Source organism: Eulemur rufifrons, chromosome 17 (assembly GCF_041146395.1).
Source record: "Eulemur rufifrons isolate Redbay chromosome 17, OSU_ERuf_1, whole genome shotgun sequence".
NCBI classification, from domain to species: domain Eukaryota; kingdom Metazoa; phylum Chordata; class Mammalia; order Primates; family Lemuridae; genus Eulemur; species Eulemur rufifrons.
In genome coordinates this window covers 10123798-10149711 of record NC_090999.1, presented here as the reverse complement: position 1 = coordinate 10149711, position 25914 = coordinate 10123798, and the positions used below count along the sequence as shown (strand labels likewise).

The 25914-nt window shown below is 45.1% G+C and overlaps 1 protein-coding gene across 2 annotated transcripts in view; it reads left to right on the top strand.

Annotated features, from left to right (window-relative positions):
* Positions 1-25914, top strand: part of ANKH (ANKH inorganic pyrophosphate transport regulator) — a 137548-nt gene that overhangs the window by 60738 nt on the left and 50896 nt on the right. For both annotated transcript variants that reach the window (XM_069492743.1, XM_069492744.1), the window contains exon 2: positions 20097-20313. In XM_069492743.1, coding sequence (XP_069348844.1) covers positions 20097-20313 — 217 coding nt within the window. The remainder of the gene's footprint in view (positions 1-20096; positions 20314-25914) is intronic.

The window sequence follows — 25914 nt, the reverse complement described above, 5'->3', positions numbered from 1 at the left end:
TCAGCCTCTTCCCACAGACCTCGGTGCATCCCCAGGGAACTGTGCCCTGCGTGTGCAGTGGTCTCACTGCCCCTGATTCCCCGCAGTCCTCACCATGCCGCCTGCTCTGCATGGGCACAACCCCCGGGAACTGGGGAGATTCCTGTGTGCTACTAGATGGAGCCATCAGGGGTGAAGGACATTTAAGGTTTAGGTCTCTGGCCATGCACTGTCAGGGGAGAGGGGAATCCTCTGAGCTGTTACTGCACACGTGGAATCGTGGGCTGACTAAGTGGCACAGGTGCATCCTCACCAGGTCTCCAGTAGCACACAGTGTCCCTGTGGGCCTCTGTCACGCCCAGAACCCTTAGATGTCGGTGTGAAGGCAGACCGAGTCTAAGGCGGTGCTGCTCTGCCCACACACCCTGACCTGTTTCAACTTTCGTAAGGATGTCCACCTCTCTTTTACTTTAGGCTTTGTTGTAACTAAGTATTGCTGTATTTTATGGAACCCCAAGGATGGGTAGTCAGTCCCAGGGGGTGTCCTCAGCTCGAAACCCCAAAACCATTCTTCCCTTTGATCGGTGTTCATTGATTGACAACCTGGATCCAGTGGTGAAGGAGGTGCAGTCCCCACCGTAGGGAGGGTCACCTGGGGAAGAAGGGTACTGGAGGCAGACAGGAAACAGGTCTTAATTCTCACATCAACACCTATGATGGCTCCCACTCTCCCTTCCCACTGTCAGCAACACGGGTCCAAGACACAGCAGCTCTTCCCTGGGCACCATGACAAGAATTGGTTTCCTGACTCTATTTTCTTGGCACTGTGGCCCACTGTGCACATTCCCACCAGGTCAGTCGTCATAAACTCTGCGTCACAAGCTCAGAGTCTTGCCTAGTGCCAGTCACATCTGATCTCCATGCCCTGCTGGTATGATGGACTGGACTCTAGACACCCGGCCCGATTTCCCTCCACTCCACTGCGCCCTTCCTTGAGCGACCCTCGTCTCCTCTCGAGCCCACTGCAGGCTGAGCTCAGTCGCTCCCCACACCCCCTCAAAGCCCTCACCCTCTCTCCAGGGATCCAGGACCCCACCCTGTCTTCTCTGGCACACGCACGCTGTTCTTGCTGTTCGAATCAGTGCCACCGTTACTGTCCTCTGCTCGTTGCAGATTTTCATCGTAACCTCCTCAAAGGCAGGGGCCGCCCCTTAAACCTCTTGTGTGTGCCCCACAGCCTTTGCCTGGTACAGCACCAGGCATATAACAGGTACTGAACAAACACTTCTTAACCGAGTGATCGCCACATGGGCCAGTTCACGGCAGCACCTGCATGGCAGAGATTTGCCGGAGGAGAAGGTGAGAGTTCAGAGAGCCCCAAAGTAGGTAGATTTTGCCTTCGTGAGCTATCACGAGAAGCTGCTTTTGAAAATGTAAAACCAGTGCTCATTGTACACATTGGGCACACTTCCTTCTAAGGCTGTCAAATTCGATGAGGATAAATATTGAGTAAAGAGAAGTTTGCCTGATTTTGTTTAGCTTTCGACTAAGCAAAAGTCAAAAGCTGACTTTGGGGAGGGTGAATTTTTAAGCAAGGGAACTATATTTATAAAAAAGAAAATGAAAATAAGAAGAGGCTTATTAAAGCCAGAGGAGCCTGGGCAGGCAGCAGAGGGACATGGTATACAAGGCGCTTTGAGAACTAAGTCACTGAGTCTGTATCTTTGCATTTTTATGGAGATCACAAAGCAACTACCACAGTTCTTGCTCTTCCTCACCCGTCTGCTGACTGGAGGGTCGTTAATCTCAGTCGGTTTGGGTCAGCACGGGCACCTCTGGAAGAGGAGCTCATCCGCCCACCCCAGGGTGAAGGCCCTGCCCCTGGGCCCTCCAGACCACGTTAAGGGGCCGCAAGAGTGTGACCCAGATGAACGAGGCAGTAGTTTTTGGCCTGCATCTGTCTACGACTGTGGCTGTTCTTAAGAGCAAGTAGATTCTAGAAGATTTTTGGATGTGCCAGAGGTCTTCAGGACTAATACTCAGTCTGCCCTGAACTGAAACTGCATCCTGAAGTCCCAAGGGGGCTTTAGAGTCCCTCCTATGCCAGGGCTTCTGGCTTAGGTCGGGTACTCACACCTCCAAACCCTGCAGCTCCGGTGTTCTGATTGAGGGAGAAAGAGAGCGTTGGTGGTCTGCCTCCCTTGGTACATAATCTGTTAACACTAAAATCTGTCCCACAGGAGGCAGATTGGGAGGAGCATCCCTGTGTTCCTGAGGACACTGGATGTCAGAGAGGTCTTAACGCAGCTAGTATGTGGCGAAACTGAGAAACAAACCTGGTGGTCCACGTGCTTGCCCGCTTACTTGGCTGGATTTAGAGGCCAAGGTCCCAGTTCTGCCAATAAGTAGCTTTATGACCTCGGGTAGATTATTTTTCCCTGTGAGTGTCTTTCACAAGAGCTAAGACTCCCTCCCTTGCTGTTTTCAGGAGGATTAAGGAAATGTGGTAACTCATGAGAGAATGCCCAGCACAGACCCCAGGACACACGTAGGAGGGTCCCTGAAAACAGTCCAATCTCCATGCAACTCTCTTAATCTATTCAGGGATGAATATGAGAATAATTTTAGATTTCTACTTAGCAGTTCCTCTAAAATATATTTTTACAAAAAGAAAGAATAAGAAAAGAACCAGGGAATAAGTGATTTGGGTCTCATTCCAGATATATTTTAAGGTTCTATCCCTTTTCAAAAATTACAGCCAGTGTCAACAAATACTTAGTTTGTCGAATCTTTTTGTGGTTTGCATAGAAGGTGGATTGAGTGTTTTTCAAAGTTGGGACTTCCTGTTTTTCCCTGTTCTGTGCTTTTTTTTTTTTTTTTTTTTGAGACAGAGTCTCACTGTGTTGCCTGGGCTAGAGTGAGTGCCGTGGCGTCAGCCTAGCTCACAGCAACCTCAAACTCCTGGGCTCAAGTGATCCTCCTGCCTCAGCCTCCCGAGTAGCTGGGACTACAGGTATGTGCCACCATGCCTGGCTAATTTCTTCTATATAGTTTTAGCTGTCCAGATCATTTCTTTCTATTTTTAGTAGAGACGGGGTCTTGCTCTTGCTCAGGCTGGTCTCGAACTCCTGATCTTGAGCGATCCTCCCGCCTCGGCCTCCCAGAGTGCTAGGATTACAGGTGTGAGCTACCGCGCCCGGCCTGTTCTGTGTTTTTCTCTCTGAATTCTCCAATTTTTGCATGAGCCAAGAAAACATGTAACACAGTCATATGGGACGAGAGTCTTAAGTTCCATGTGCGTTTGAGAGGTTTAAAAATTAGGTAATAGGCCGGGCGCGGTGGCTCACGCCTGTAATCCTAGCACTCTGGGAGGCCGAGGCGGGAGGATCGCTCAAGATCAGGAGTTCGAGACCAGCCTGAGCAAGAGCAAGACCCCGTCTCTACTAAAAAAAAATAGAAAGACATTATATGGACAGCTAAAAAATATATATAGAAAAAATTAGCCGGGCATGGTGGTGCATGCCTGTAGTCCCAGCTACTCGGGAGGCTGAGACAGGAGGATCGCCTGAGCTCAGGAGTTTGAGGTTGCTGTGAGCTAGGCTGACGCCACGGCACTCACTCTAGCCTGGGCAACAGAGTGAGACTCTGTCTCAAAAAAAAAAAAAAAAACAAATTAGGTAATTTAATAGTTTGTGTGATGTTTTATCTGTTTAGTGTACTTTTATCTTCACATAGAAATAAGTAATTATGTAGAAACATTGTTGCTCTGTACTTTTAGAACGATCGAGGGGAGGGAATCTTAGTGCATCTTAACTTGTGAAGCAGCGTCATTCTATAGTGGGGAATTGAGAGGTATCACAAAGCAGACTAAACTACACGGGCACAGCTGTTAATTTCAACACAAAAAGAACATCTATCCTACTCAAAGTCCAGAATTATCACTGTTTTATATTAAAAGTGCAGCTTTAAAAATCTTCATTTGACCATTTTGAAAGTTAATAACCTTTTACTCTTAGTACAATAGGAAGAAATGTTTAGTTTATTCCTTAGTGTTATGGAGAGGTTACCAAGCCAAATGCTGAACACTAAAGAAAATTTCTAGATGGACACAGCTTAGAAAAGGAGCTTACCTTTTTCCTTTTCTTTTCTTTCTTTCTTTCTTTTTTTTTTTTTTATTTAATCACCACCACTCTGGAAGCACGGCATGAGTTTAGAGTAATTGAATGGGACCTGAATGTGATACAAGGATATTAAATTTGCTTTAAAAAAATGCATGGAAGCCATAAGGAAGCTCAAGAGTGAGCCCTGGTGAAAACAGCTCTAACACTGGCGTTGGGAGGACGGCCGCGTTCTTCTGTGATTGCTGCTGTGTGTGCCAGGCGAGTTTAGGTGCAGTCACACCCCAAGAGTCCAAGTTACACTGTGCCATGGGAAGCACGTGTTTTTTCTTTCTGCACAGCTGCTTAGGGAGCATGCATATACTTCTGTGCTGAAGTTTCCTTTTCCACTCACCTTGATCTGTTAGCTGTTGTCCCGTCTGTGTGACTTGTGTGGCCACCCTACTGTGTCTCTGCCTCAGCCTTTGTTTTGGCCATAGTCTTTCTATGTGTATTTCTTTCTGCTTTTCCACTGTTTTCTCCCCATCTTTTCACCTTCTGCTCCTTGAGACTATCCTCCTCCTCCTCCCATGGAAGTGCCCTAATCCTTATTGGAATTAGTCAGTAGCTGTTACATACAAGCCCCTAATTCTAAGGTTTGTGAGGGGTATGAGGAAATGTGTAAATAGACTTAGCGAGTGTGGTGTTTGCCTGGCCCCAGCCTCCTTATTACCCGTGTACGTGATGTGGTGGCCATAAAAAGGTAACCACCTGTTTGGCCACCCCATCCTGTACATGTGTCCACAGAGAGCATGGGGCCAGGCAGACACGGCACGCTAAGTGTATCTGAATGAATGAAGCAGTTCTGTGGATAAATGGTGACGTAATCCCTGAGATAGGAGCGACCCTGTGGCTTAGATGGGCTGGGGGATGGAGGAATGGACCTTGTTCTCAGAGGAGGCAGCAGACAAGAGGAAAGCATCCTGCTGGCACTTCCACTGGATTAAGAGAGAGCCCAGCCAGGAACTTGAGAGATTGGGTTTGTTAATCTAGAGTTCTAACAGGGGCTGCACTGATAGTCCTGGTATATTTCTAGGACTCCAAGAAGCCTTCTGGGACCCAGCAGACTGGGTTAAATGCCTTTACGCTCCAATCAGACTGTTAAAATTGTTTTACCTATTTGTAAACAAAGCATGATTTAGGTCTGGAAGTCAAAAAGAAAGGGGGAAATGGGTCTCAAAGGGCTCAAACCAGTGGCAGCAGGAGAGTCAGTCAAACAGGGTGACTCACTCACGCCCAAACGTGTGGGTTTTGGAGCTTCGCAGCTATCTTATGGCCAACACAGCTCCTGGTATTTAGCCTGGCATTTACAACTGTCGGAAATCACGGCGTTTTTCAAGCAAGATGAGCAGGGATGATTCTGCTCAGAGATATCACTGGTGATCGCTAAAAGCACACCAATGACTTATTGGCCTTTGCGTTGCCGGGCAGTTACTTGGCTTTGCACCCTAGGAAACTAGGCATTTCATTTACTTTGCATTGATAAAGGTGCTTTTTTTCATTTTAAACTAATAAAAGTAACATCTGCTCTTTGTCATAAATAAAACAGTACAGATGTGTACCACGGTAGTAATTTCTCCCTCCCTGCCCCTTTGCTCTCACCTCTCCTAAAATAACCAGTATGAGCAGCTCAGTGTGTGGCAGTCTCCAACCGTCTCTCTGCTCATACAAATATATTTACACATTTTTGAGGGTCTCTCTGTTTAACAGAGTGAGAATATACTATATTGCTTGAGGTGCAACTTCCTTCTACTTAACACTGTTTCACGGGCGTCATTCTAGTTCAGTACAGTTAGTTCCATTTCATGCTGTGCATGTCACATCCCCTTACCCAGATGTCCCCTTTCGCATGGCGGTGGACGGACTGTCAGCTGTGTGCCATGACAAACAACCCTTTACTGAACATCTTTCTACGCATGTCATTATGCACTAGGACTTTTGTTTAGATAGATCTCTAAAGCGGGATTACTGGACTAAGAAGTTGGTACACTTTCTTTTAATACCTCTTGACATATTCTTTTTCCACAAAATGACAGCAGTTTATGTGCCTGCCAATACTACATGACATTTCCCATTACACCTTATCTTCCCTAGTGCTAGATTTTATCAGCTGCAATGTTTTTAATCTGATGGCAATCTCGTTTCAATTTTCGCTTGCGAGGCCTCCTTGCACGAGCCTCTGAGCCTCTCTTCTGCGAGCTGCCTTCCCGTCCTTCAGTATCTGCGAAGGCAACGCCCCTCACTAGGCTCCCGCATCACGGTTTTCTTGGTTTTTCTCCTATGTGGAGTTAAAACTCATTTTTCCCTGGTCCAAATGAAAACCCAGATCACTGGAATTCTGACTAAAACTCCATTAAATTTACAAATGAACTCAGAACTCTGACAAGTCTTCTCATCACGGAACATGGTTTGCCTCCAACATTCGTTCAGATCTCATTTTCTGGACGTCTACAAAATGCTCTGGTTTTCTTTGGGAACTACTTGTTGAATTTATTCCCAAGAATTGTATAGTTGTGTCTCTTTTATAGTGGGAGAGAGGCAGTCTGTTAGTTTAATATTGGTCTAATAAGTATGCCAGTCTCATAAGTAGTTTGTCATTCTAATAAAACACAAATGGGCTTTTTTCCCCCTTGACATATATTACTTTTAAATAATAAATACATAGTAAGGAGTTTTATTAGAGAAGACCAAGGGAGTTATTCTCCTAACATATACATTATATCAATATCTTCATAAGTGATGCTTTAAAAATAACAATTTCAATTTCAACTGGTAAGATTTAGTACTTGTACTTAATTATATTAGTCTTTTTTGCTTTGAAGTCTGTGTAGAAATCTCACAGGACTTACAAAGGCTTAAAGAACCCCACTTGGGGCCGGGCGCGGTGGCTCACGCCTGTAATCCTAGCACTCTGGGAGGCCGAGGTGGGCGGATCGTTTGAGCTCAGGAGTTCGAGACCAGCCTGAGCAAGAGCGAGACCCCATCTCTACTAAAAATAGAAAGAAATTATATGGACAGCTAAAGATATATATAGAAAAAATTAGCCGGGCATGGTGGCGCATGCCTGTAGTCCCAGCTGCTCGGGAGGCTGAGGCAGTAGGATCGCTTAAGCCCAGGAGTTTGAGGTTGCTGTGAGCTAGGCTGATGCCATGGCACTCACTCTAGCCCGGGCAACAGAGTGAGACTCTGTCTCAAAAAAAAAAAAAAAAAGAACCCCACTTGGGCAGTGGGCATTTTTGGGAGGTGTTTCACCGTCCGCTCTCAGCCTTCTGCCGTCAGACAGATGAACAGAAATTAAGGAAAGCCCCGAGTCCCCCACGTGCGGAAGATTTAACGCACTGTCCAGAGTCACTGCACGAGCGTGACCAATAGAGCTTTCTGCAGTCGGTGGTGCTGCGTCACCGTCCGGCTGCCATTGGGGACAGCATCACAAATCTTCCTGTTTGGGGTCACTGGGGCCTTGACTGGGGTTGTACTAACTTTAACAGATGCCTCTCCAGGGCCCACTCTCCCACGTTAGGTAAGTAGGAATGAGAAGGCAGAGAGGAGTGACGTGTGCTTGAGATACTTCCCTTTTCTTCGGGGATCTCCCTGGAAGCTTCAGTCCTGGGTGCTTAATTAAGCTGCTTGACCTGGAGAACTTCTTTGCCCAGACTGCAGGGTAGAGGTTGAGCAGGACAACACTGTCATCAGATGCTGTGACCTTGCTCCTAACTCCAGTCAAAGGGAAAAGCTTCCAGCAGTCTAACGTATGTTCTTTAAAAGGGCTCTCCAGTTCCCCAAACTGAATAGCATTGGCATAAAAAAAAAAAAAAATCTCCTTTAGTAACAAATATTTCTCATACTTAAATGTCTGCAGAGGTAGTAGACCATGTGTGTGTGAGGACATGCACGCCCCGTCCCAGCTTTGCTCTCCCCATGATGGCAGAAGGGTGCTTATCCTGCCCCTGCCGCGCCACCCTGCTCTGTCCAGTGTTGAAGGGACGAGGAAAGAGCACCAAGCAGCCAACCATCTCCTTGATGCTGTTCGGCTGCACCATAAATTAACCAAGAATCTGGGGCAAGACACAGACTCTCCTGGAGCCTCAGTTTCCTGATCTATAACGCGGGACTTTTCTGTTCTTACCTGTTGCTGTAGAGTTGTTAGATAACGTGCGAAGCCATGTTCAAGACTCTGCAGCATTGCTTATTTAAGAGGTTGTTATTCTCCATGTGATCCATAAATGTTTTTTGAATGAATTATTATACTTCATCAATAAACATGTCGTTATGTCATAGCATCCTCCCACGGCCCTGCGGGCCAGGTGGAGCACAAAGCTGTCTCCTTTCCCTGGGTCCCCTCAGTCCCCTTGCCTGTGCAGGTGGTAGGGCTGGAGCAAGACCACTCTCTGGACTACCCTGATTCTCAAAGATAAAAGGTCTGAAATGCAGCGAATCTGGGTTTACAGAGTGAATCTCAGCATGTGCATTTACGACCGTACGTGTTATTGATGTATCAAATAGTAAGTGATAAAAATGAATTCCTTTTCCTATCTTTAGTCTAGAAATTTTCATGGCACTTTAATTTTATCCACATTATTCTATAGCTTATTACTTCATCATGTCACTTTTCTAGGTGAAAAATCTTAGGCATAAAGCATGGTTATAGTTGTAAAGACAAATAAATTCAGGATATATAGTTCTTAAATCACTGCTGCAACTAATGACAAAGTTCGACTCTTTGCTAATTTGCTCATGCCATGATGATAACTTTTGTCCTTTGTGTTATAAACAGCTTTACTGAGATATTTTACTTCACCTAGAATATCATAAATCAACAATTTAAACCAATAACAGCATTGAGGGGATGGAGAGATAATGGCAATCCGACTTGTGCACAGCAAAGCTAATGCTCAAAACAGCTTTGCCACAATTGTCTATTTGGATTTTGTTGGATTCTCGTGTGTGTGTGTGTGTGTGTGTGTGTGTGTCTAAAACGGTGACAACCCTTGTTCTGTGCTGTAGGGTTTTCTCTTGTCCTTCTGGTTCTGGGCAATGTTGCTGATTCCCAACAAACTCGGCTCCGTGAGGCTCGTGGTGGATCAGATGGGCTACCTTTTTTTTTTTTTTTTTTTTGAGACAGAGTCTCGCTCTGTTGCCTGGGCTAGAGTGCCGTGGCTTCAGCCTAGCTCACAGCAACCTCAAACTCCCGGGCTCAAGCAATCCTCCTGCCTCAGCCTCCCGAGTAGCTGGGACTACAGGCATGTGCCATCATGCCCGGCTAATTTTTTATATATATTTTTAGTCCAGCTAATTTCTTTCGATTTTTTTCAGTAGAGACGGTGTCCCGCTCTTGCTCAGGCTGGTCTCGAACTCCTGAGTTCAAACGATCCTCCCACCTCCGCCTCCCAGAGTGCTAGGATTACAGGCCTGATGGCCTGGGCTACCTTCTTTAGTGACTACTTTTAACTGTCTCTCACCTCCTAAACACAATCAGAGTGAACAATCAGATCAAAAGCCCCAGGCCCTTAGAAATCATTCCCAAAACTTGATGTGTACCAGTTGCATAAATATCCACAGTGAGTTCTACCTGAACCCCCACTCAGAAGTCAATGAACCCCACAGCTGAAAAGTGAATAAAAACTTTGGACAAGTTAGTGATCCTGAGATGATGCATTATCCTGTGTACAGAAGGAGCCCTAAAGATTCTTGTCTGCGTCTTCAGAAGGCCACTGCAGAGGCCTCGGTGGTGTCCCCACTGCTCTGGTGATGGCTGAGCAGGTGCCTGAGTTTTGCACCACAGCCCACGTGGTGCCGTAGTTACAGGTTTTGAACTCTGCAAGCTGCATGGTGCTGACTGCACAACGTAATCAACCTACTTATCCTGATTTTCTTGGCATGGCTCAGATATGTGATGTCTTCAGTCACAGCTCATTCTCCACGTTTACACTGGGATGCTTGTGGCACGGTATTGTTTAAAAAATAACTTTTACTTCCTGAGCAATGCAGGTTGCTAAGAAAAAAAAAATAACCTTTACTTTAGGATCTTTGAAATTTTTCATAAAAATAGTCTTTATCCAAAAGTTCTCTTTGATCTGATACTTAATGCTCTCTGTTTAAAATGTTGCTACCAGGCAGAATTTAGCACCACCTATAATATCTAATTCAAAGTGAAAGGAGGGTTTTGTTTTCGTATCATAGAGTGAGGGTTAGGGTCACCAGCTCTGAGGCCAACCTCTCTGGATTCTTCTGAGCTCTGTGTCCACCCTGGACAAGCGATTTAGCCTCTCCATACAGCAGTTTCCTCCCTAGTAAGCTGGGAAATAATATGTCCCTCACAGTTGTCAGGAGAAGTAAAGATCCTATTATAGAATGGTGTCAGCCACAGAGCAAGCATTTAGGAGATGCTACTGCTAAGATCACTGTCATCATTATTGTGGTCACTGGATTTCCTATGGTCCAAATGCAAATGGGCATTCACTCTTTCTCCACTTAGTACGAATGCATTTATAAATGTCACTGGAAGGCAACAGATAACACAGCTTTGTGGTGCAGTCGAGTCAGAAAAAGCAACAGAGGTTCTGGGCTGCTCAGAGATCCACAGCCAGAGTTAAGGTGCTGGAAGAACCAAGAAAAATAATCCCTTACCAAGGAAGGAGAGAGTGAACAGGGAGTCAGCGAAAAGACTCCCAGGATCCCAGGGAGTCCCAGGTTTAGGGTAACTCCCAGGGGTTAGTCTTTTATTCCAGGTTATTGCTTATGGCGTTTTTGTTGTTATTGTTTTTAAATTTAAAAACATTTTAAACTCAGCTCTGAAGTACAATGGGCAAAATCCTGAGTTAGGAACCCTATAGAAGTATAAAAAATCAGTAGACAATGTGGGAATTTCAGTAACAGCAAAGATGTGAGATCACGGTGAGGAATAAGTATTCGTAAGTGGCACAGGAAGCCTTTGGTTTTTTTTTTAAGTACGCTAGAATTTTCCTAGCAGTGTCCCTGCCCTGTCAAGCCTTCCACCACCTTGAATTAAAGTTAAATTTAGCTGGGTGAATCCACTTCATGTTTCACTGAGAGATCGGGAGGGTCTGAAGAGGGTCTTACGACACTAAAATACTCTCTTTAGAGAAGGAACATTTTCAGATTAAGAGGTCACACAGGAAAGTGCTTTTGATTTCCCCTGAGTATTGAAGAAACCGACAGAAACCTGAGTCGGCCAGACATCGTCTTACCCTGTTTGGCAGTTTCTTTATAGAGACTCTTCTCCAGGTGTGGAAATGACAAAAAACACCAGTGTCGTCTCGGGGGCTCAGGGGGGACTGACTGTGGACAGGGCTGCTCGGAGCAGGAGCGTGCACTGCCCTGGCGACCGGCCTCCTCTGCTGCTCCCGCTAACCGCAGCCCCGTGTGTGGGCGTGAAGTTCCTGGCTGGAGCCGCAGCCAAACAGAGGGAGGGCGCCTCGCTTAGAGCCCTATAGATCCCTGAGAAAATAAAGCATGGCTGGAAAACTACCGGGAAGACAAATGATCCAATTTAACCCAAACCACCTTTGAAAACTCAGACAAACAGAACAATAACAGTGGAAAATTACTGCAACCGAGACTCCTTGGGAGGATTGAAATCCAGTTGCTGATTATCCATGTCACTGGAGGAAGCTGTTCCCACAGGTGGCTATGCCTCGACGTGTCCTCCTGACTTTTCCACACTTCCCCGATTGTAAATTTTCTGGGCACTTAGGGTTGAAGACAGATTATTAAACTAGATGTCAGCTGCTGCAATAGTCAGTTTACTTCATGTCATCACAGGTGTCATGGGATCACTGAAGCTTTATGCGGAGGAGTTGTCTTTTATCTAAGGGATTAGAGGGAGGAACGGGCTGTTTCTGAGCAAAACCAAAGGATAACCCAGCCCTAATGCCTCACCGGTTTTTCTCGTCCGGGATAAGACAAGGGAAGGAAGTATCGAGCCTACCAAAAGTAAAAAAAAAAAAAAAAAAAAAAAGGGAGACTTTCAACATTCCATATAGTAACCTCTTGCTCTTTTAAGGAACAATACCAGTGTCCAACTGGACACCTTTTCGTGGAAGAATTTGAAAAGCCATTTCCATGTGAGCAGGATCGTTTTTTCTCCCTGTGGCCACGAAAGCCCTTAGCTCTCCCTGAACTGCGTGGCCACCTCTCGAGTGCCCTGTCGCCCCTCCGAGCACCCTTCTGTCAGAACGAAGGATGCCTCTGTCAGCACACTCAGCCCTAGCCGGGTTCTCTCAGCTTCTCCAGGGTCCCGTCAGAAGAGACTCCCTTACACTTTGAATGTAAACTTCCGATTTTCTCCTTACAGCAGCTAACTTCTGTTCCAGGATTTCACTCCATAATGGAACAGTGTGTCCTCTATCTCAGCTGATATCCAACTAAAGGAAATGCAAAAAGGGATTTGAAAAAGTCTTTACCGCAGCCCACACTGAAGAGGCTAGTCCTGTGGCCCAGTGCCGCGTTGTGTGGGTCTGCAGTTAAGCAGCCAGGCGGTACTCGGCGTGGAGGAGGAAGTACCTGCTTACCGAGACAATCTCAGAACTGCATGAATGTGTGCAGTGCTCTTGTCATCACTTTGCATATTTTAAGTTCATAGATTCTACCAAAAAAAAATATTTTTTTTACCCAGAAAACTAAAATCTACAGTGGAGAGATTTTATTTATGAATGACCACACACAAATTATATATCACAGTTAACACACATTCATTTGTTCATGTATTGAATTTCAGGCATTGTGCTAAGTAAATGCAAGAAAACCAGTGACAAATAAGCCCAGCCTTTGCCTCAAGAAGTTAACAGGCTGTGATCTGGGCAGTCGCATAAACAGGAGGCACAGGACCCCCTGATGAGAGCAGTAAGGGGCCTGGGACCCCACACAGGAGGGAAGGTAAGAAGAGGCGAGAAGAGGCTGGTGTCCTCTACGGATGGAGTCAGGAGAAGGATGGAAGAGCCTTATGCCCGTAAAGGTTGCTGGGAAGGAGCCCTCAGGCAGCAAAGATCAGACAGATGGGGGAGGTGGCTGGGGAATCTGAGCAGGCTCCGAAACGTTCCAAGGGATGGGAATGTTGAGCTCAGATGGGTGGCTCAGACTCACCCTGGGCAGACTGGACTTTCCTGTGTCACGGGAGAGAGGAGGTGAGGAAGCCTTTGGGGACAGATGTGTTTGGTTGGGTTTTGTTGCTTTAGAGAGAGAGAAGCAACAAGAAATTTAGTTTCTACCTGATGGATTTGCTGTGCCAGATGAAGTAAGAGGTGAGGTTATCGCTGAGCAGGAGGGAAGCTTCTCTCAGGGTTCCTGGGCCTTCCCCCAGAGAAGGGAATAAGGAAGGAGGACGTCTGAGCAGCTAACGGCCCAGTCGAGGTTGGCGATCACACGTGTGTGGTGACAGCAGGCTGTGCGGTGGCACATTTGATTCCAGCAGCTCTCAACACCCAGGTAGAAGTCTACAGATACACACAAGGGTGGGACAGGCAGGTGAGCAGATGAATCCAGGCTTAGGGATTGCAGACAGTGAGTTGTGGGCATTCACAAGGTGTGGTTAAGTGATGACCATGAAGTGTAGGCTGGAGTGGTCAGGAGGGGAAGACAGGAGGCGAGAAGGAGAATCAAGAGAGTGAGAAGTTTGATGAAGTTTAGAACTGAGGGAATGGGAGAAATGGAGAGATCTGGAAGGACAGAAGATTGCAGCCAGAGATTTTTAACTGGACTACGAGAGGTGGAACAACTGGACAATGGGGCAAAGGTGTGGCTGAAAGAGTGGGTGCTTGAAACAGAGTAGAGAAAGTCACTGGCGAGGAGGAGGTCGGAGAACTGAAAGGGCATTGTATGGGTTGACCAGATGGATATCGAAACACCTTCCCCCAGAGTTAAGGTGCTGGGGAGATTATGGGCCAAGTGGCAGGACCCCCCAGGGAAAGTGAAAGGGACCAGAAGGGACTTGACTTCTCTATTTGGGATTCTAAAGGGAGATGAGATTAGAGAGGACTATGGCTAAATGGTGTGAGTCTCAAAGCAGCAGGGAGTTTACAGAAGAGCAGAGAGTGGATGGTTGGAAGCAGGCGTGGAGGGTGATGCTCACTCCACCTGCAGAACGGAAGGGCAGGGCTGACCCGAGGAAGATGCTATTGCAGTGCCCTCCCTCGTGCCCACCACCTCCTTTTGCCCAACTCTGCAATTCTCAGGCGTTTCAGCCAGTGGGTAGACAGCAGCAGCCAGGGGTTGTGCAGGGTCTCTCGGGTGCAGGTGACAAGTGTGGCAGAGGCAGGGAGGTGCTGTTTGAGCAGGACCTCAGGGTCTTGCCCAGGGTCTTATAATCATGATGAAACTTGCAGGGAGGATGAGAAAGGACCGTTCTCATCCAGAGGCCCAGAGCAATCAGACCAGTGTACCACCTTGTCACCGTGACCATGGCTCATTGGCTCAGCTTTTGTATTGATCTCAGGAAAATCATCTGCCTACACATCAGTGCCTCGCAGGTTTCCCGGACAGGAGATGGGCTGAGCAGCCTGTGCACCAGACCCACTCCCAAGGAGGAGTCGTCCCCTCCCCCTCCCCCCACCGTGTCCTGGGCTCCAGGGGTCCCCACGTGCAAGGAATGCTTGTTGCTGACATGGGCATAAAATGATTGGCAGGACTGGGGTGAGTTGGCAACTCTTGTCCTGAAGAATCTCAATCTACAGTATGGAGATATTTCTGGTCTCTAGGTCTGAGGTTTAAAAATGTCGGGAATCTCTTTTAAGGTTTAATGATCCAGACAGCTCATACCAGGGAGATCGGTTCATACCTGTGGGATTTGGTGACCATTTCCTTGGAGGTTGTATTTTTTACTTTTTAATATCCTGTGGTTTTGCAAACTTACTGTGGGGGAAAAAAAAGGCAACAGAACAGCATGGACCTGGCAGATACCGGGAGATATGCAAGCACGTATGACCCACTCAGTGATTTTTGGACCCAGATATGTTTTTAAGTCAGGCGTTGCGTGTTGCCGAGTGCCTGTGGTGTAGAGAGTGCTGGTGTGAAGTGTGAGGACAGGCCCGTGCCATGTACCTGCGGCCGGAGCCAGGCTGTGATGGAAGGGCAGCTCCGTATTTACAATTGTCGGAGTGCTGTTAGATCTGGCCCTAATCTGAAGCAAAGTGTCTTTACTTTGGAAGGCCTGTGAACATTTAGACACTTGCCTTGAAACAGCAGGTGAACCTCTGTGCTTATGAATGTCTTGGCCGGAATTCTGCCTCCAGGCCCAGTTCATGCTGAAGGCATCGCAGACGCTTTTGTAGCTGAATGTCACGACCGTAGCTTGTTCCTCTCTACCAGCCACAGCCACTTTCTTCCTGGTCTTGGCTAGAGAAGTGGCAGTGTTTGAGAGTGACATTACCAGGAGAATGCAGTATTTGGGAGTGACATTACCAGAAGAATACTCGTTAGCTAATTAACACAGAACTCTACAGCACAGTCAGGATCACCGTATGACAAGGCAGGCTCGCCACATCCTTGGCATGTTTACGTTTATTCCCGACGTGCTATAGGGCCAAATCTTGGGCTCCTTTCCTTTCCCCCTTTCTAGACGATCTCGTTCGGTCCCCTGGCTTTAAATACTGTCTATGTATTGAAGACCTCCCAATGTGTATCCACAGACTCACGGAGGCAACCATCCTACTTGACTTCTCTCCTTGGAATTCCAACAGGCGTCTCAAACCAGCGTGAGGCTCCCAGTGGAGCTCTTGCTTTTTCCTCCCCACCATCTCCCCACCCCAGTAAATAGCAGCAGCGCTTGACCGGGGCTCAAGCCAGAAGCTCAACAGTCATCATCAGGTTCTTCCCTTCCTCATGCCCACCGTGTGGTCCATCACCAGACCACTGATGTTCCCTCCCAAATGCTCTCTGGTCTGTCTGCGCCTCTCTCTCCACTGCTTCCCCAGCCTGGGCCCTCACCTTCCCTGGTCTGGCCTGCCGCAGAGCCCTGCGCCTCCCTTCCCTCCGCAGTCTGCTTCCATTGCTGTGACCAGCACGAGCCTCCTCCGTCCTGTCCCTGCCTAGCCCCATCCACGGCTCCCTCTGCTCTTGCAACAAAACACACGTTCTTCATCGCAGCCTGGAATGAGCTTAGCGTTGCCAACTTTTCCAAACTCACCTTCTACCCTCTCTACTTCAAAAATAACAAGCCTTCCTCCAGCTCTTCATACACCTGGCTCATGCTTGTTCTTTAGGTCCCAGCTCAGATGTCACCTCCTTATAGGGGTTGCCTTGTCTGTAAGCTTCTCCAAAAAGCATCCAGCTCATTGACACACAATAGTCTCATCTTATCCGCAGCTTCGCTTACCTTGGTTTCAGTTAAACCCGTGGTCTGAAAATATTAGTGTATTTTGAAAGAGAGACCACATTCATGTAACTTTTATTACAGTATATTGTTATAATTGTTCTATTTGAGTATTAGTAGTTGTTACTCCCTTACTGTGCCTAATTTATAAATTAGACTTCATCATAGGTATGTATAAGAAAAAACGTATATATAGGGTTCGGTGCTATCTGCAGTTTCTGGCATCCCCAGGGGTCTTGGAACATCTCCTCTGTGGATAAGGGGGGGAAACTACCGTGTTTTTTCTTTTCAGTACATATCACAGTAAATGTTTACACTGCTTATGTACATTTTCCTTCATTCTTCCAAATACTTACCAATCATGTCAGGTGATGTCCTACCATGCTGGGAGTCTGGGGATGTAGCAGAGAAACAGGTCTCTGCTCTCTGGAGCTTACATTCGGGTAAAGCAGACAGGCCATAAAAGAAATTACAAGTAGATATGATACAACGTCAGGTAGTGAACATGCTGCAAGGAAAAACAGGGTGAGCCAATAGAGACAGCTGAAGCAAACAGGTGATTGAGGGGCACAGGAGAACTTAATGCATGGTAAGAAACCATCACAAATAAGTGGGAGATGAATGGTTTATTCAACAAGTGGTTTGAGGAAATTAATTCATAACTCACTTCATAAGTTCCAGGAAGATTAAAAAGTTAAGTGTGCAAATGGAGCCATACATTAGAACAAAATTACCTATGGGGGCAGGGGTAAAATAGCAAATCTAAAAGCATAGACAGAAACTCCATAAAATGATTGACAGACTACATATTATTTCTAGTATCCAAAGAAAATCATGAAACTGAGAAGTGAACAAATTGGGGGAAATACTCGCGACACGTGGGAATGACAAAGGGCTAATAACATGGATGTAGCACATGTCCTCGATTCTGAAGCTTTTCTTCATGCACTTTAATGTGTCTTGAAATCAGGATCTTTTGTGAATAATTTATGTTTAGTGTGGTCATTAAAAACATTAAATCAATCGCATATCTTACAAGCAATTATATCTTAGTTAAAATGTGATTTAAGTTCATAAAAATCAGTATGAACCTTAAAGTTCTTGGTAGACAATAGCTAATTTGTTTGTTCATTCAATATTGAAGTGCTTACGATGTCACCACGGCGGTAGGTATACAGCAGTAAACACAACCGACAAAAGTCCTTGCTTTCAAATACCCCTAGGCCAGCCACTGCGTGCTGCGCCGCACTCTCTCTGTGTTCCATCTAAGATCGCTGGTTATTTCAGGGAGAATAAATATTAAATACGTTGGCCAAGGCCACTCAGCAGTTAAGTGATAGAAGCAGATTCCAGCTCAAGTCTGCACGGCTCTAAACCCCATGCTCTTTCCTCAAATTACCGTAATTGTTGGGCTAAATGAAAGTTTCCCACTCGGTCTTGCTGACAGAGCTATCATTACCTGGGCCTGTCTTTCTTCCCACCTCCCCAGCACTGGCTTTAGGACCAAAGAATTGTTGGTGGAAATACAATTCATTGCAAAGGATGCCTCAGCCAGGGCTGATGTGTTTTTAGCAAAAAATACAGCTTTGCTAAGAAGACATATTATAAAGTCAAGTCCTCGGTTATTTAGGTGCCCTACTAGGTGCTTTTAAAACCTGTGCTAAATAATATATATCATATAAATTTTAACACATTTGAGCAATAAAAACAAGTAAACAATTCACCATCCTGGATTTGGAGAAGGATAGGGAAGAAAAAGAAAAAAACTATACACTATTCCCGATGTCTGAAAGATGAGTAAGTGGAAGCCGTCCTACCTTGTGTTCTCCAGACGCCAACCCGGTGCGTGTGGGAGGAAGCAGGCTGGGCGGCGGGAAAGTGAAGCAAGGAGTTGGTCTCCACTGGGGATGCGCTTCCTCTGATGCCACAGGGAATCCTGGGATAGGGGAATCCTGGGATGGGAATCACACCTGAGTGGTTCCACGTGGAGGCAGGCGCTGATCTTTCATACCCCGTGTCAGCCAGCCCGGAGGCTTGGCAGAGATGCCAGGTGTGCTTCCCCAGTGCGCAGGGGCTGGGGTGCTGCGCCCTGAGAGAAGGCAGCTGTGAGCCATGGGTGCCAACTCCCAGCAGCTCGGATGGGTGCACTTCCCAAGAGAGGGGATCTGGGTGGGGAACCCACAGCGTGGCGTCTACTACAGAAGTCCAGAAGGAATTAATTCAGTAAATTCTCAAGTGGTAGGTTTTGACACAGCAGGAGCCCTCTGACTAGATAAGCCTGTCAAACACAGGAGGATTCGTTGTAAAGGAGCTTCTTGGTTTTTATTTTGCTTTAGGGTGTTAAGGCATTCGATCAGCATTGGTGTAAAGGAAGATTTGTTTCTAAGAAAGGCATCGCAGCAGGTGTGCACTGCAGAGGCTGAGAAGGTTCTTATGGAAGTCTTCAAGTTATTACTGGAAGAAAGGAAAAGGGAATTAGAGATACAATTGGAAATAATTATCAGAAACTAGCTTATATAACACCAACTTTGTCAGAAAAATGACTTCCCACAGCTATCATAAATTTTTATTCTAAGGTTTTCTAAAATCATTTTTACATATTGGTATTTTCCTATAACAACATTTTGTTCTTTGCAAAGAATGTTCAACTGTACGTGTTCATGATATCAGTCAGCTGTGTCTCATAAAGGACTGAAACAAAGGCAAAGAAGCTGAAGGCCTTGGGTTTTGCTGATTAGTTCTACCTGTGCTTGTGCTGAGAGTATGCTGACACTGTATTAATTTAGAGACCAAACCTAGATCAGCCCCCGAAACTAAGGAGTAACTTTAAGTGTAATGTGAAATACCTTACCTCATAGATTCTGAGGCACGCCTCATGCCCACCCCCATATTTTAGCATCTCTGAAATCTGAATGCATCTTAAAATCACTGGCTTACAGATATAATTGGGAGCATTTTTTTTTCTTTTTTGGCGGTATATAACTAATAATGTTATCTTACAATCAACAGTACCAGATTCAGTGAAACCCAATAGACTGACTTGACTTTGTTTTGTTGTAACAGTGTACAATTCTTACATATTAAGTGCGTCTGAGGATTATCTTGAATTCTTTGTTGTATTCCGCCTTTCCTCTTTCTAGCGCCTGTTGGCTCACTTAGTGTTGTTCAAATTAGCTTTAGCGAACATACCAAGGCAGCACTGAGACGTGGCTATAGAGGGAAAAGAACACCTCCCTCCCCAGTATAAACTGGTTGGTTCATTTCCACAATCCCTGTTCCTGCTATGTAGATTCAGTCCACAAATGTAACATGTTAGTTCTTTTTTTAATCAACTTTTAACTAAAACTTCTTAGGATTATTTTCTGTTATTAACATAAAATACTTGTTGGGTTTTTTCTATTACTTTAACTGCGGTGGACAGGTATCTCTTTCACAAAAAGATGATCAAACTAAAGCTAATGCAGATGAAAATGAAAACCGATCACTTTTATCAAATGACAGTGAGATTTGCCCTATAAGCTGCTTAGTGTTTCTATAGAAACATGATGTGCTGAGTTTCATTTTAGAAGTGTGGTTCCCCAGAGATGAGGTGACATTTCTAATGCTGTTTGTGGGTTTCTTTTCCCCCTGCCCAGGCCTTGAACCGGGGCATTGCTGCTGTCAAGGAAGATGCAGTCGAAATGCTGGCCAGCTACGGGCTGGCGTACTCCCTAATGAAGTTCTTCACGGGCCCCATGAGTGACTTCAAAAACGTGGGCCTGGTGTTCGTGAACAGCAAGCGAGACAGGACCAAAGCCGTCCTGTGTATGGTGGTGGCCGGGGCCATCGCTGCCATCTTCCACACACTGATAGGTAAGGCGCTGACCGCCGCTGAAGAATCTAGCTTGGGCAGTTTTGTATTCCTTTTCATTGACTTAAATGTGTTTATTGGGATAACTGATTTCTTCACTGATTATCACATATTTCTTATGAAAATTTCAGGGAATGAGAGGAATGGTGTTTGTGTTCCTAGCCCAAGAAAATAAAATGTGTTTTCTCTGGAAAGCTGTAGTTTTGTCTCCCTGATTCCCAAAGTCAGAGATGGAGTAATTTCATTAATAGGTGATGATATCTAGGGATAGCATTTGGTAAGCCCAGTAAAATAGCAGGTGCTTGTGTTAGATATATGCATGAATTGTTATACTGACTTATTTAATCTTAACAATGAAAATGGAATGATTGTCATTTAGAATTAATGCTCATCAGCAGTGAAACAAACAGTGAAACAAACAGTTTGTTTCATTTATTAAAGTAATTGTTCTAGGGCCTCACTGTATTTTATTCAAAGACAAGACTAAATACTCTTGGCATAACATTCTTTTCATGGAACAACAAGAAAATATCTCCTACATAGGGTAACTGGTCTACAGTTTAACCGAGATCTTGGAAAAGCACTCTCCTTTATGGCTGGAGTTCTACTTCCACTGCCATCTTGGTGGTAATACTAATAAAACCTTGAGGGCACGATTTCAGAACCTCTTGGCTTTAAACAGCCTTGCTTTCCTGGCATAAACATTGAATGGCACATCTACTGAAGCCAGTTGCATAAAGCACTGTGAATGACACTTCACAAATCCATTGTGTACCTTAAGATTGTTGCTGGTTATAAGAGAAGTATGAATGTCAAGAGTAAATGACCGAGACAATTAACGCAAACCATTTACGGTGTATTCTCAAGCAGCTAATGTTTACTCACATAACTGGAAATCTAAAAATAAAGAAGGTAAGGCCTTTGTGGTTTTCCTTTTGAGGGTGGCATTGAATTTTGTACTCAGAACAGTGTGGAAGAGAGCATGTCTACCGATGGGCCAAATATTCAGCCAAAGCGTTAATACTGATCATTTAATTTGTGCTCAGAGCTTCAGGGCGTGAGATGAAGAGGAGATGCCTTTTGTTCTTGCAATTTATGCCCTGAAGGCTAACCATGGACTGAGTGTTTGCATGTGTACCTGTTTTTGAGGAAAATTTCTGCAGCTAGATTTGATCTGGGCCCTTTTAAAAGATGGTATTATATGTAAAGTGTTTGGAAAAAATGCCACATATTTTTTAAATAAGGAGCATTTCTAAATAGGTAAATGAGTTCCCTTCTGCTACTGGTCTTTTTACTTGGTCTTCTAAATAAAACTCGCATTCCCTATTCAGCTGTGGTTGAGTGAGACTTTAGGACCAACAGCTAGTTACCAGCGGTCAATAATTATGGAAGAGAAAAGCTGAACGTACTGTCTTACTGAAATTGTCAAGAGGAAAGTGTGGTCATTGAAATAAATCAATGTCATTTTCCAAGCAAATCTAAGTTTTTCAATTTTAAAATAGAATCATGAAATTTTAAATTTAAACCAAAATGGTTCTATGTCACAGATATATTTAAATCATTTTATCACTGTTGATATTTTTATAGTTATAGCATTTTTTCTTTCACCAAACAAATGTTTTCCAAAATTGCTAAGAAAGCACTTATCAGTTTCTTTGGAACACTTCCAACTCAGATTTGAATGGTTTGCCCTTTTCTGGTGTGTTGGCCGCCCTTCCATTTTCTGCCCAACCCTCTGATCGCTGCCTCGCTTTCTGCCATCTGCTGCATCATGCATCTCTGCTCACCTTCCTGCCTCCTTCCTTTTTTAGTAGTCCTGTGCGCTCTTCTGTTCCCAGATCTCGCCGGCCCTGTTTCCCATCATCTTGACCACAAGCTCCGTAATGGGTTGGTGCTCTCTGTCCATTCCCCACCTATTCTTACCACCATTTTCCTACATCATCGCACATTTCCCTCCCAGTGTCAGTCTCCACTTCATGTGTCATCTACATCAGACACTTAAACCCGTTTTCACTTACTAGTGATGCTGACAGCAGCTACTTACATCTCAGCTGTTAACAATCAGCTCTTGGGTAACTATGCTTTGTGGAAGGGGAATATTGACATAGATAAAGCAAAAAAGCAAATGCTCCAGAGATATTTGACATGAGAAGCCATCATGTTAATACGATATCAAGCAGTCTCCTAAGTATATTTGCTTGGGCTGATATTGAAATGAGCATATATTCTCTGCGTGTGCAGCTCCTGTGTGGGGCCTAGAATGGGTGCGTACACACATATGACGAAATCACCATGCTTGATTCACGGAGTGGGAACTTGAACCAGAGAAATCTAGGCTTACATTGAATTTCTCTCTATTCTTTTGTGAAGGAAAAACTAGTTTAATTGCCTTAAACATTTCTTTAGGTGCTAGTTCCCCATCACCTTAATTTATTTCTTTTTATCAAGTTATTCTAATTAATAATTTTTCAATGGCATTTATATAAGAATATGTGAGAATACACAGTAAGCAGAGAATCTTTTTGGGGGTGTTGGGATAGGCCTTCGGGATTGGGTCAGGGGTCCCCAACCTATGGTGAGTTATATAAATATTATATATTACACTGTAATAATAATAGAAATAAAGTGTACAGTAAATGTAATGCTCTAGAATCATCCTGAAACCATCTGCCCGCCTTCCCCGGTCCGTGGAAAAATTGTCTTCCATGAAAACGGTCCCTGTTGCTAAAAAGGTTGGGGACTATGGGACTGTGTCATTTCTTAACTGTCTCTGAAAGGATGAGTTGCATTTCAGCACAACTCTTTCTAGTCTTTCCTTACCTTGGATAGAGAATGGAGTCAAGAATTGGACCCTATGCTCTAAATTAACATTTTGCTATGGCCATCTAAAGTGATCCTGGCATGGTCTTCTCTTAGATTTTTTTCTCCCAGTCTGGATGAAGTTCAACACTTCATGCTTTTCGGCATTTACTAATAATTTACCAGTCCTTGGAGGAGGATCTTCTTTACTTAGAAGGGATTTCAAATGCAAACATCTCCAGCTTTGAAAAATCAGTGGCAAGTGTAGCTTCTCACCTTCACTTACCTCTCCGAGCATCCGTTACCGGGTGATAGGAGCATGATTGAAATAGGCTCAAGTCAGAGAGCACTGAAAGCTCTTTTGTAGTGCCATCCCTTGTTGTGTTTGCCCCAGTGAAGGAAAAGCCTTTTACTAGGTCCTTTTTCTTACATTTGCTATAGTTAAGGAATCTTTACCTTGTGTTTCATTTTTTTTCCTGATTTTTTTTTTCTTTTTGGGCCCCACTGGTGAGCTAGGCATTCTTCCATCTTTGAGACATTTGCACATGGTCAAGGGTTTTCCCGGTCAAGGGTTTTCCCGGTCAAGGCTGGGGCGGATTCCACTGACCACACAGGAGTGCTTGGTGGAGACTGTGAGGGGAAGATGGCTCTAGAGAATGTACTCAGCAGCACCTCCCACCCACCCAAGCCTTGTGCAAGGAGCCAAATGAGTACACACTTGGAATCGTGTTGGACTGACAGACTTGAAGTCTAGAAGGTCCGCTGGCCTACATGTTACTGTCTACTCTATGCACCCAAAGCCTGGCTCAAGATACACAAATGGCAGGAGCCTTGGGACTATCTCTTGGCCCTTGTTGGGCACCTGCCAGTTAAGTGTCCCTTTCTTAGCTTAACCGTAGCCAGGACTTCTGTCATGGACTCATCTATGAGACACTATTTTTACAAACTGCAGCACACACAGCTTACTGCCACCACACCGTAATTCAGGCCAGTGGTTGCAGTACAGGTGTTATCCTGTTTCTCCCTCTTAATGAATCTACAGAAGAGGAAAACTTGCTGACCTTGTATTTGGTTCCATTTGGGTCCAAATTAGTTTCACCTGCATGGAAATTAGGGGAATACTCCATACACCTGCATGGAGTATTGCCTGCCCTCCCAATTCACAGAGATGTCCAAACCATTGCTGTGGGGTTTAGCTTTCTTTACACATTTCTTTACACATTTTTTCTCCATGATAACCTGTAACCGTGTTCTGAAGCGACCTGAACAGTTGGCAGAACCCAGGGGAACAAAACTTTTGCAGGTTCCTCTGCCCCTGCAGTGAGCAACTGGAGTAGTTTTGAGACTGATTCTGTTGACCAGACTTGTCTTTTCAAATTTTTCCATTACTCATGGATTATTAACCAGCTGTGTAAAGGGTGAATTGATACAATTTGACATAATTTAAACCAGCAAGGGTGCTAGGAATGAGCAAGTTCAATATAGTCTCACAACTTATTGCCATGTAAAAAACCACCCCGATACCTAGTAGCTCAAAATACAAGCATTTAATTTTGTTTACCAGATTGTGGGGTGGCAGTGGAGAGGTTCTTTTGGACCTGGCTGGAATTGTGCCTCTGGAGTCAGCCAAGGGTTAGGAGGTGGCTCTGCCGTCCTGGTGGGCTCCCTGGGGGGCTGTCAGCTGGGTGCAGGCTGGGCTGGATGGTGTCTGCTGGGAGAGCTGAGCTCTCTTCCACACAGTCTCTCATCCTCCAGCAGAGTTGCCTGGACTTTTCTAGGTGGCAGTGGCCGTCCTCCAACTAAGAAAAAAAGACACACACATGGCTTCTTGAGGCCAAGAACCAGGACCAGCACACCATCGTCTCCACTGCACGTTGCTCAGCGCGGGTCACAGGGCAGCCCAGGTTCAAGGGGGAGGGGAAGAGGCCCCAGCTTTTGACAGGTGGGGCTGCAAAATCACGTGAACAAACAGTGGCGCTATAAGGAAGGGGAAAGAATTGGGGACATTTTTGCTATCAATCTATCCCAGTCACCACTTCTGGGATTGTGGATTTAAGCATTTATTCAATTAACATTTATCAAATACCTACTATGTGTAAAGACTGGGCTAGATCCTGGGTTTTCAGACGTGAATAAGACATGTTCTCTAGAAAGATGCAAATATCCTGCAGTAAATTATTATGAACTCCGCTCTACCAAGTCTTGATATCAATGAGATAGAATTTTTGTTCTTGTGCTAAAATTTCATATTTACTTTAATTACATTATACACGGGTTTATGTATCTCTTCAAAGCCTAGGCAATGTTTACATTTCCCATCCCTATATTTTCTGGACAAATGTTGCCCAGTACAGATTATGGATGAGTTATATCATTTATATGTCCACATCCCAGCCCTCGTGTAGGAAACTGGCCCCTTCACAGCTGTACCCTGATACATACAGGTCATTCAACGCATATTTGTCGACGTGATTTAAATATGGCCTGTCAGCCATGTGAACACACACACTTTGGAAAGAATACACTAGAAGCACAGGGGCGAAGTTACCTGCTCCCATGAAAAGCCTTGTAAGCAGGATACCGCAGGTCAACGAATAGGACCTGTGAGAATTTTAAGCATTGAGAACTACGGAATTTGAATTACAAGAGTTCTCAAATTTGCCTCTTGGATGTAGAAAAATATATGCATATAGACTTGTTTGTTTTTTTGTTTTTTGTTTTTTGTTTTTTTGAGACAGAGTCTCACTCTCTTGCCCGGGCTAGAATGCCATGGCGTCACCCTTGCTCACAGCAACCTCAAAGGC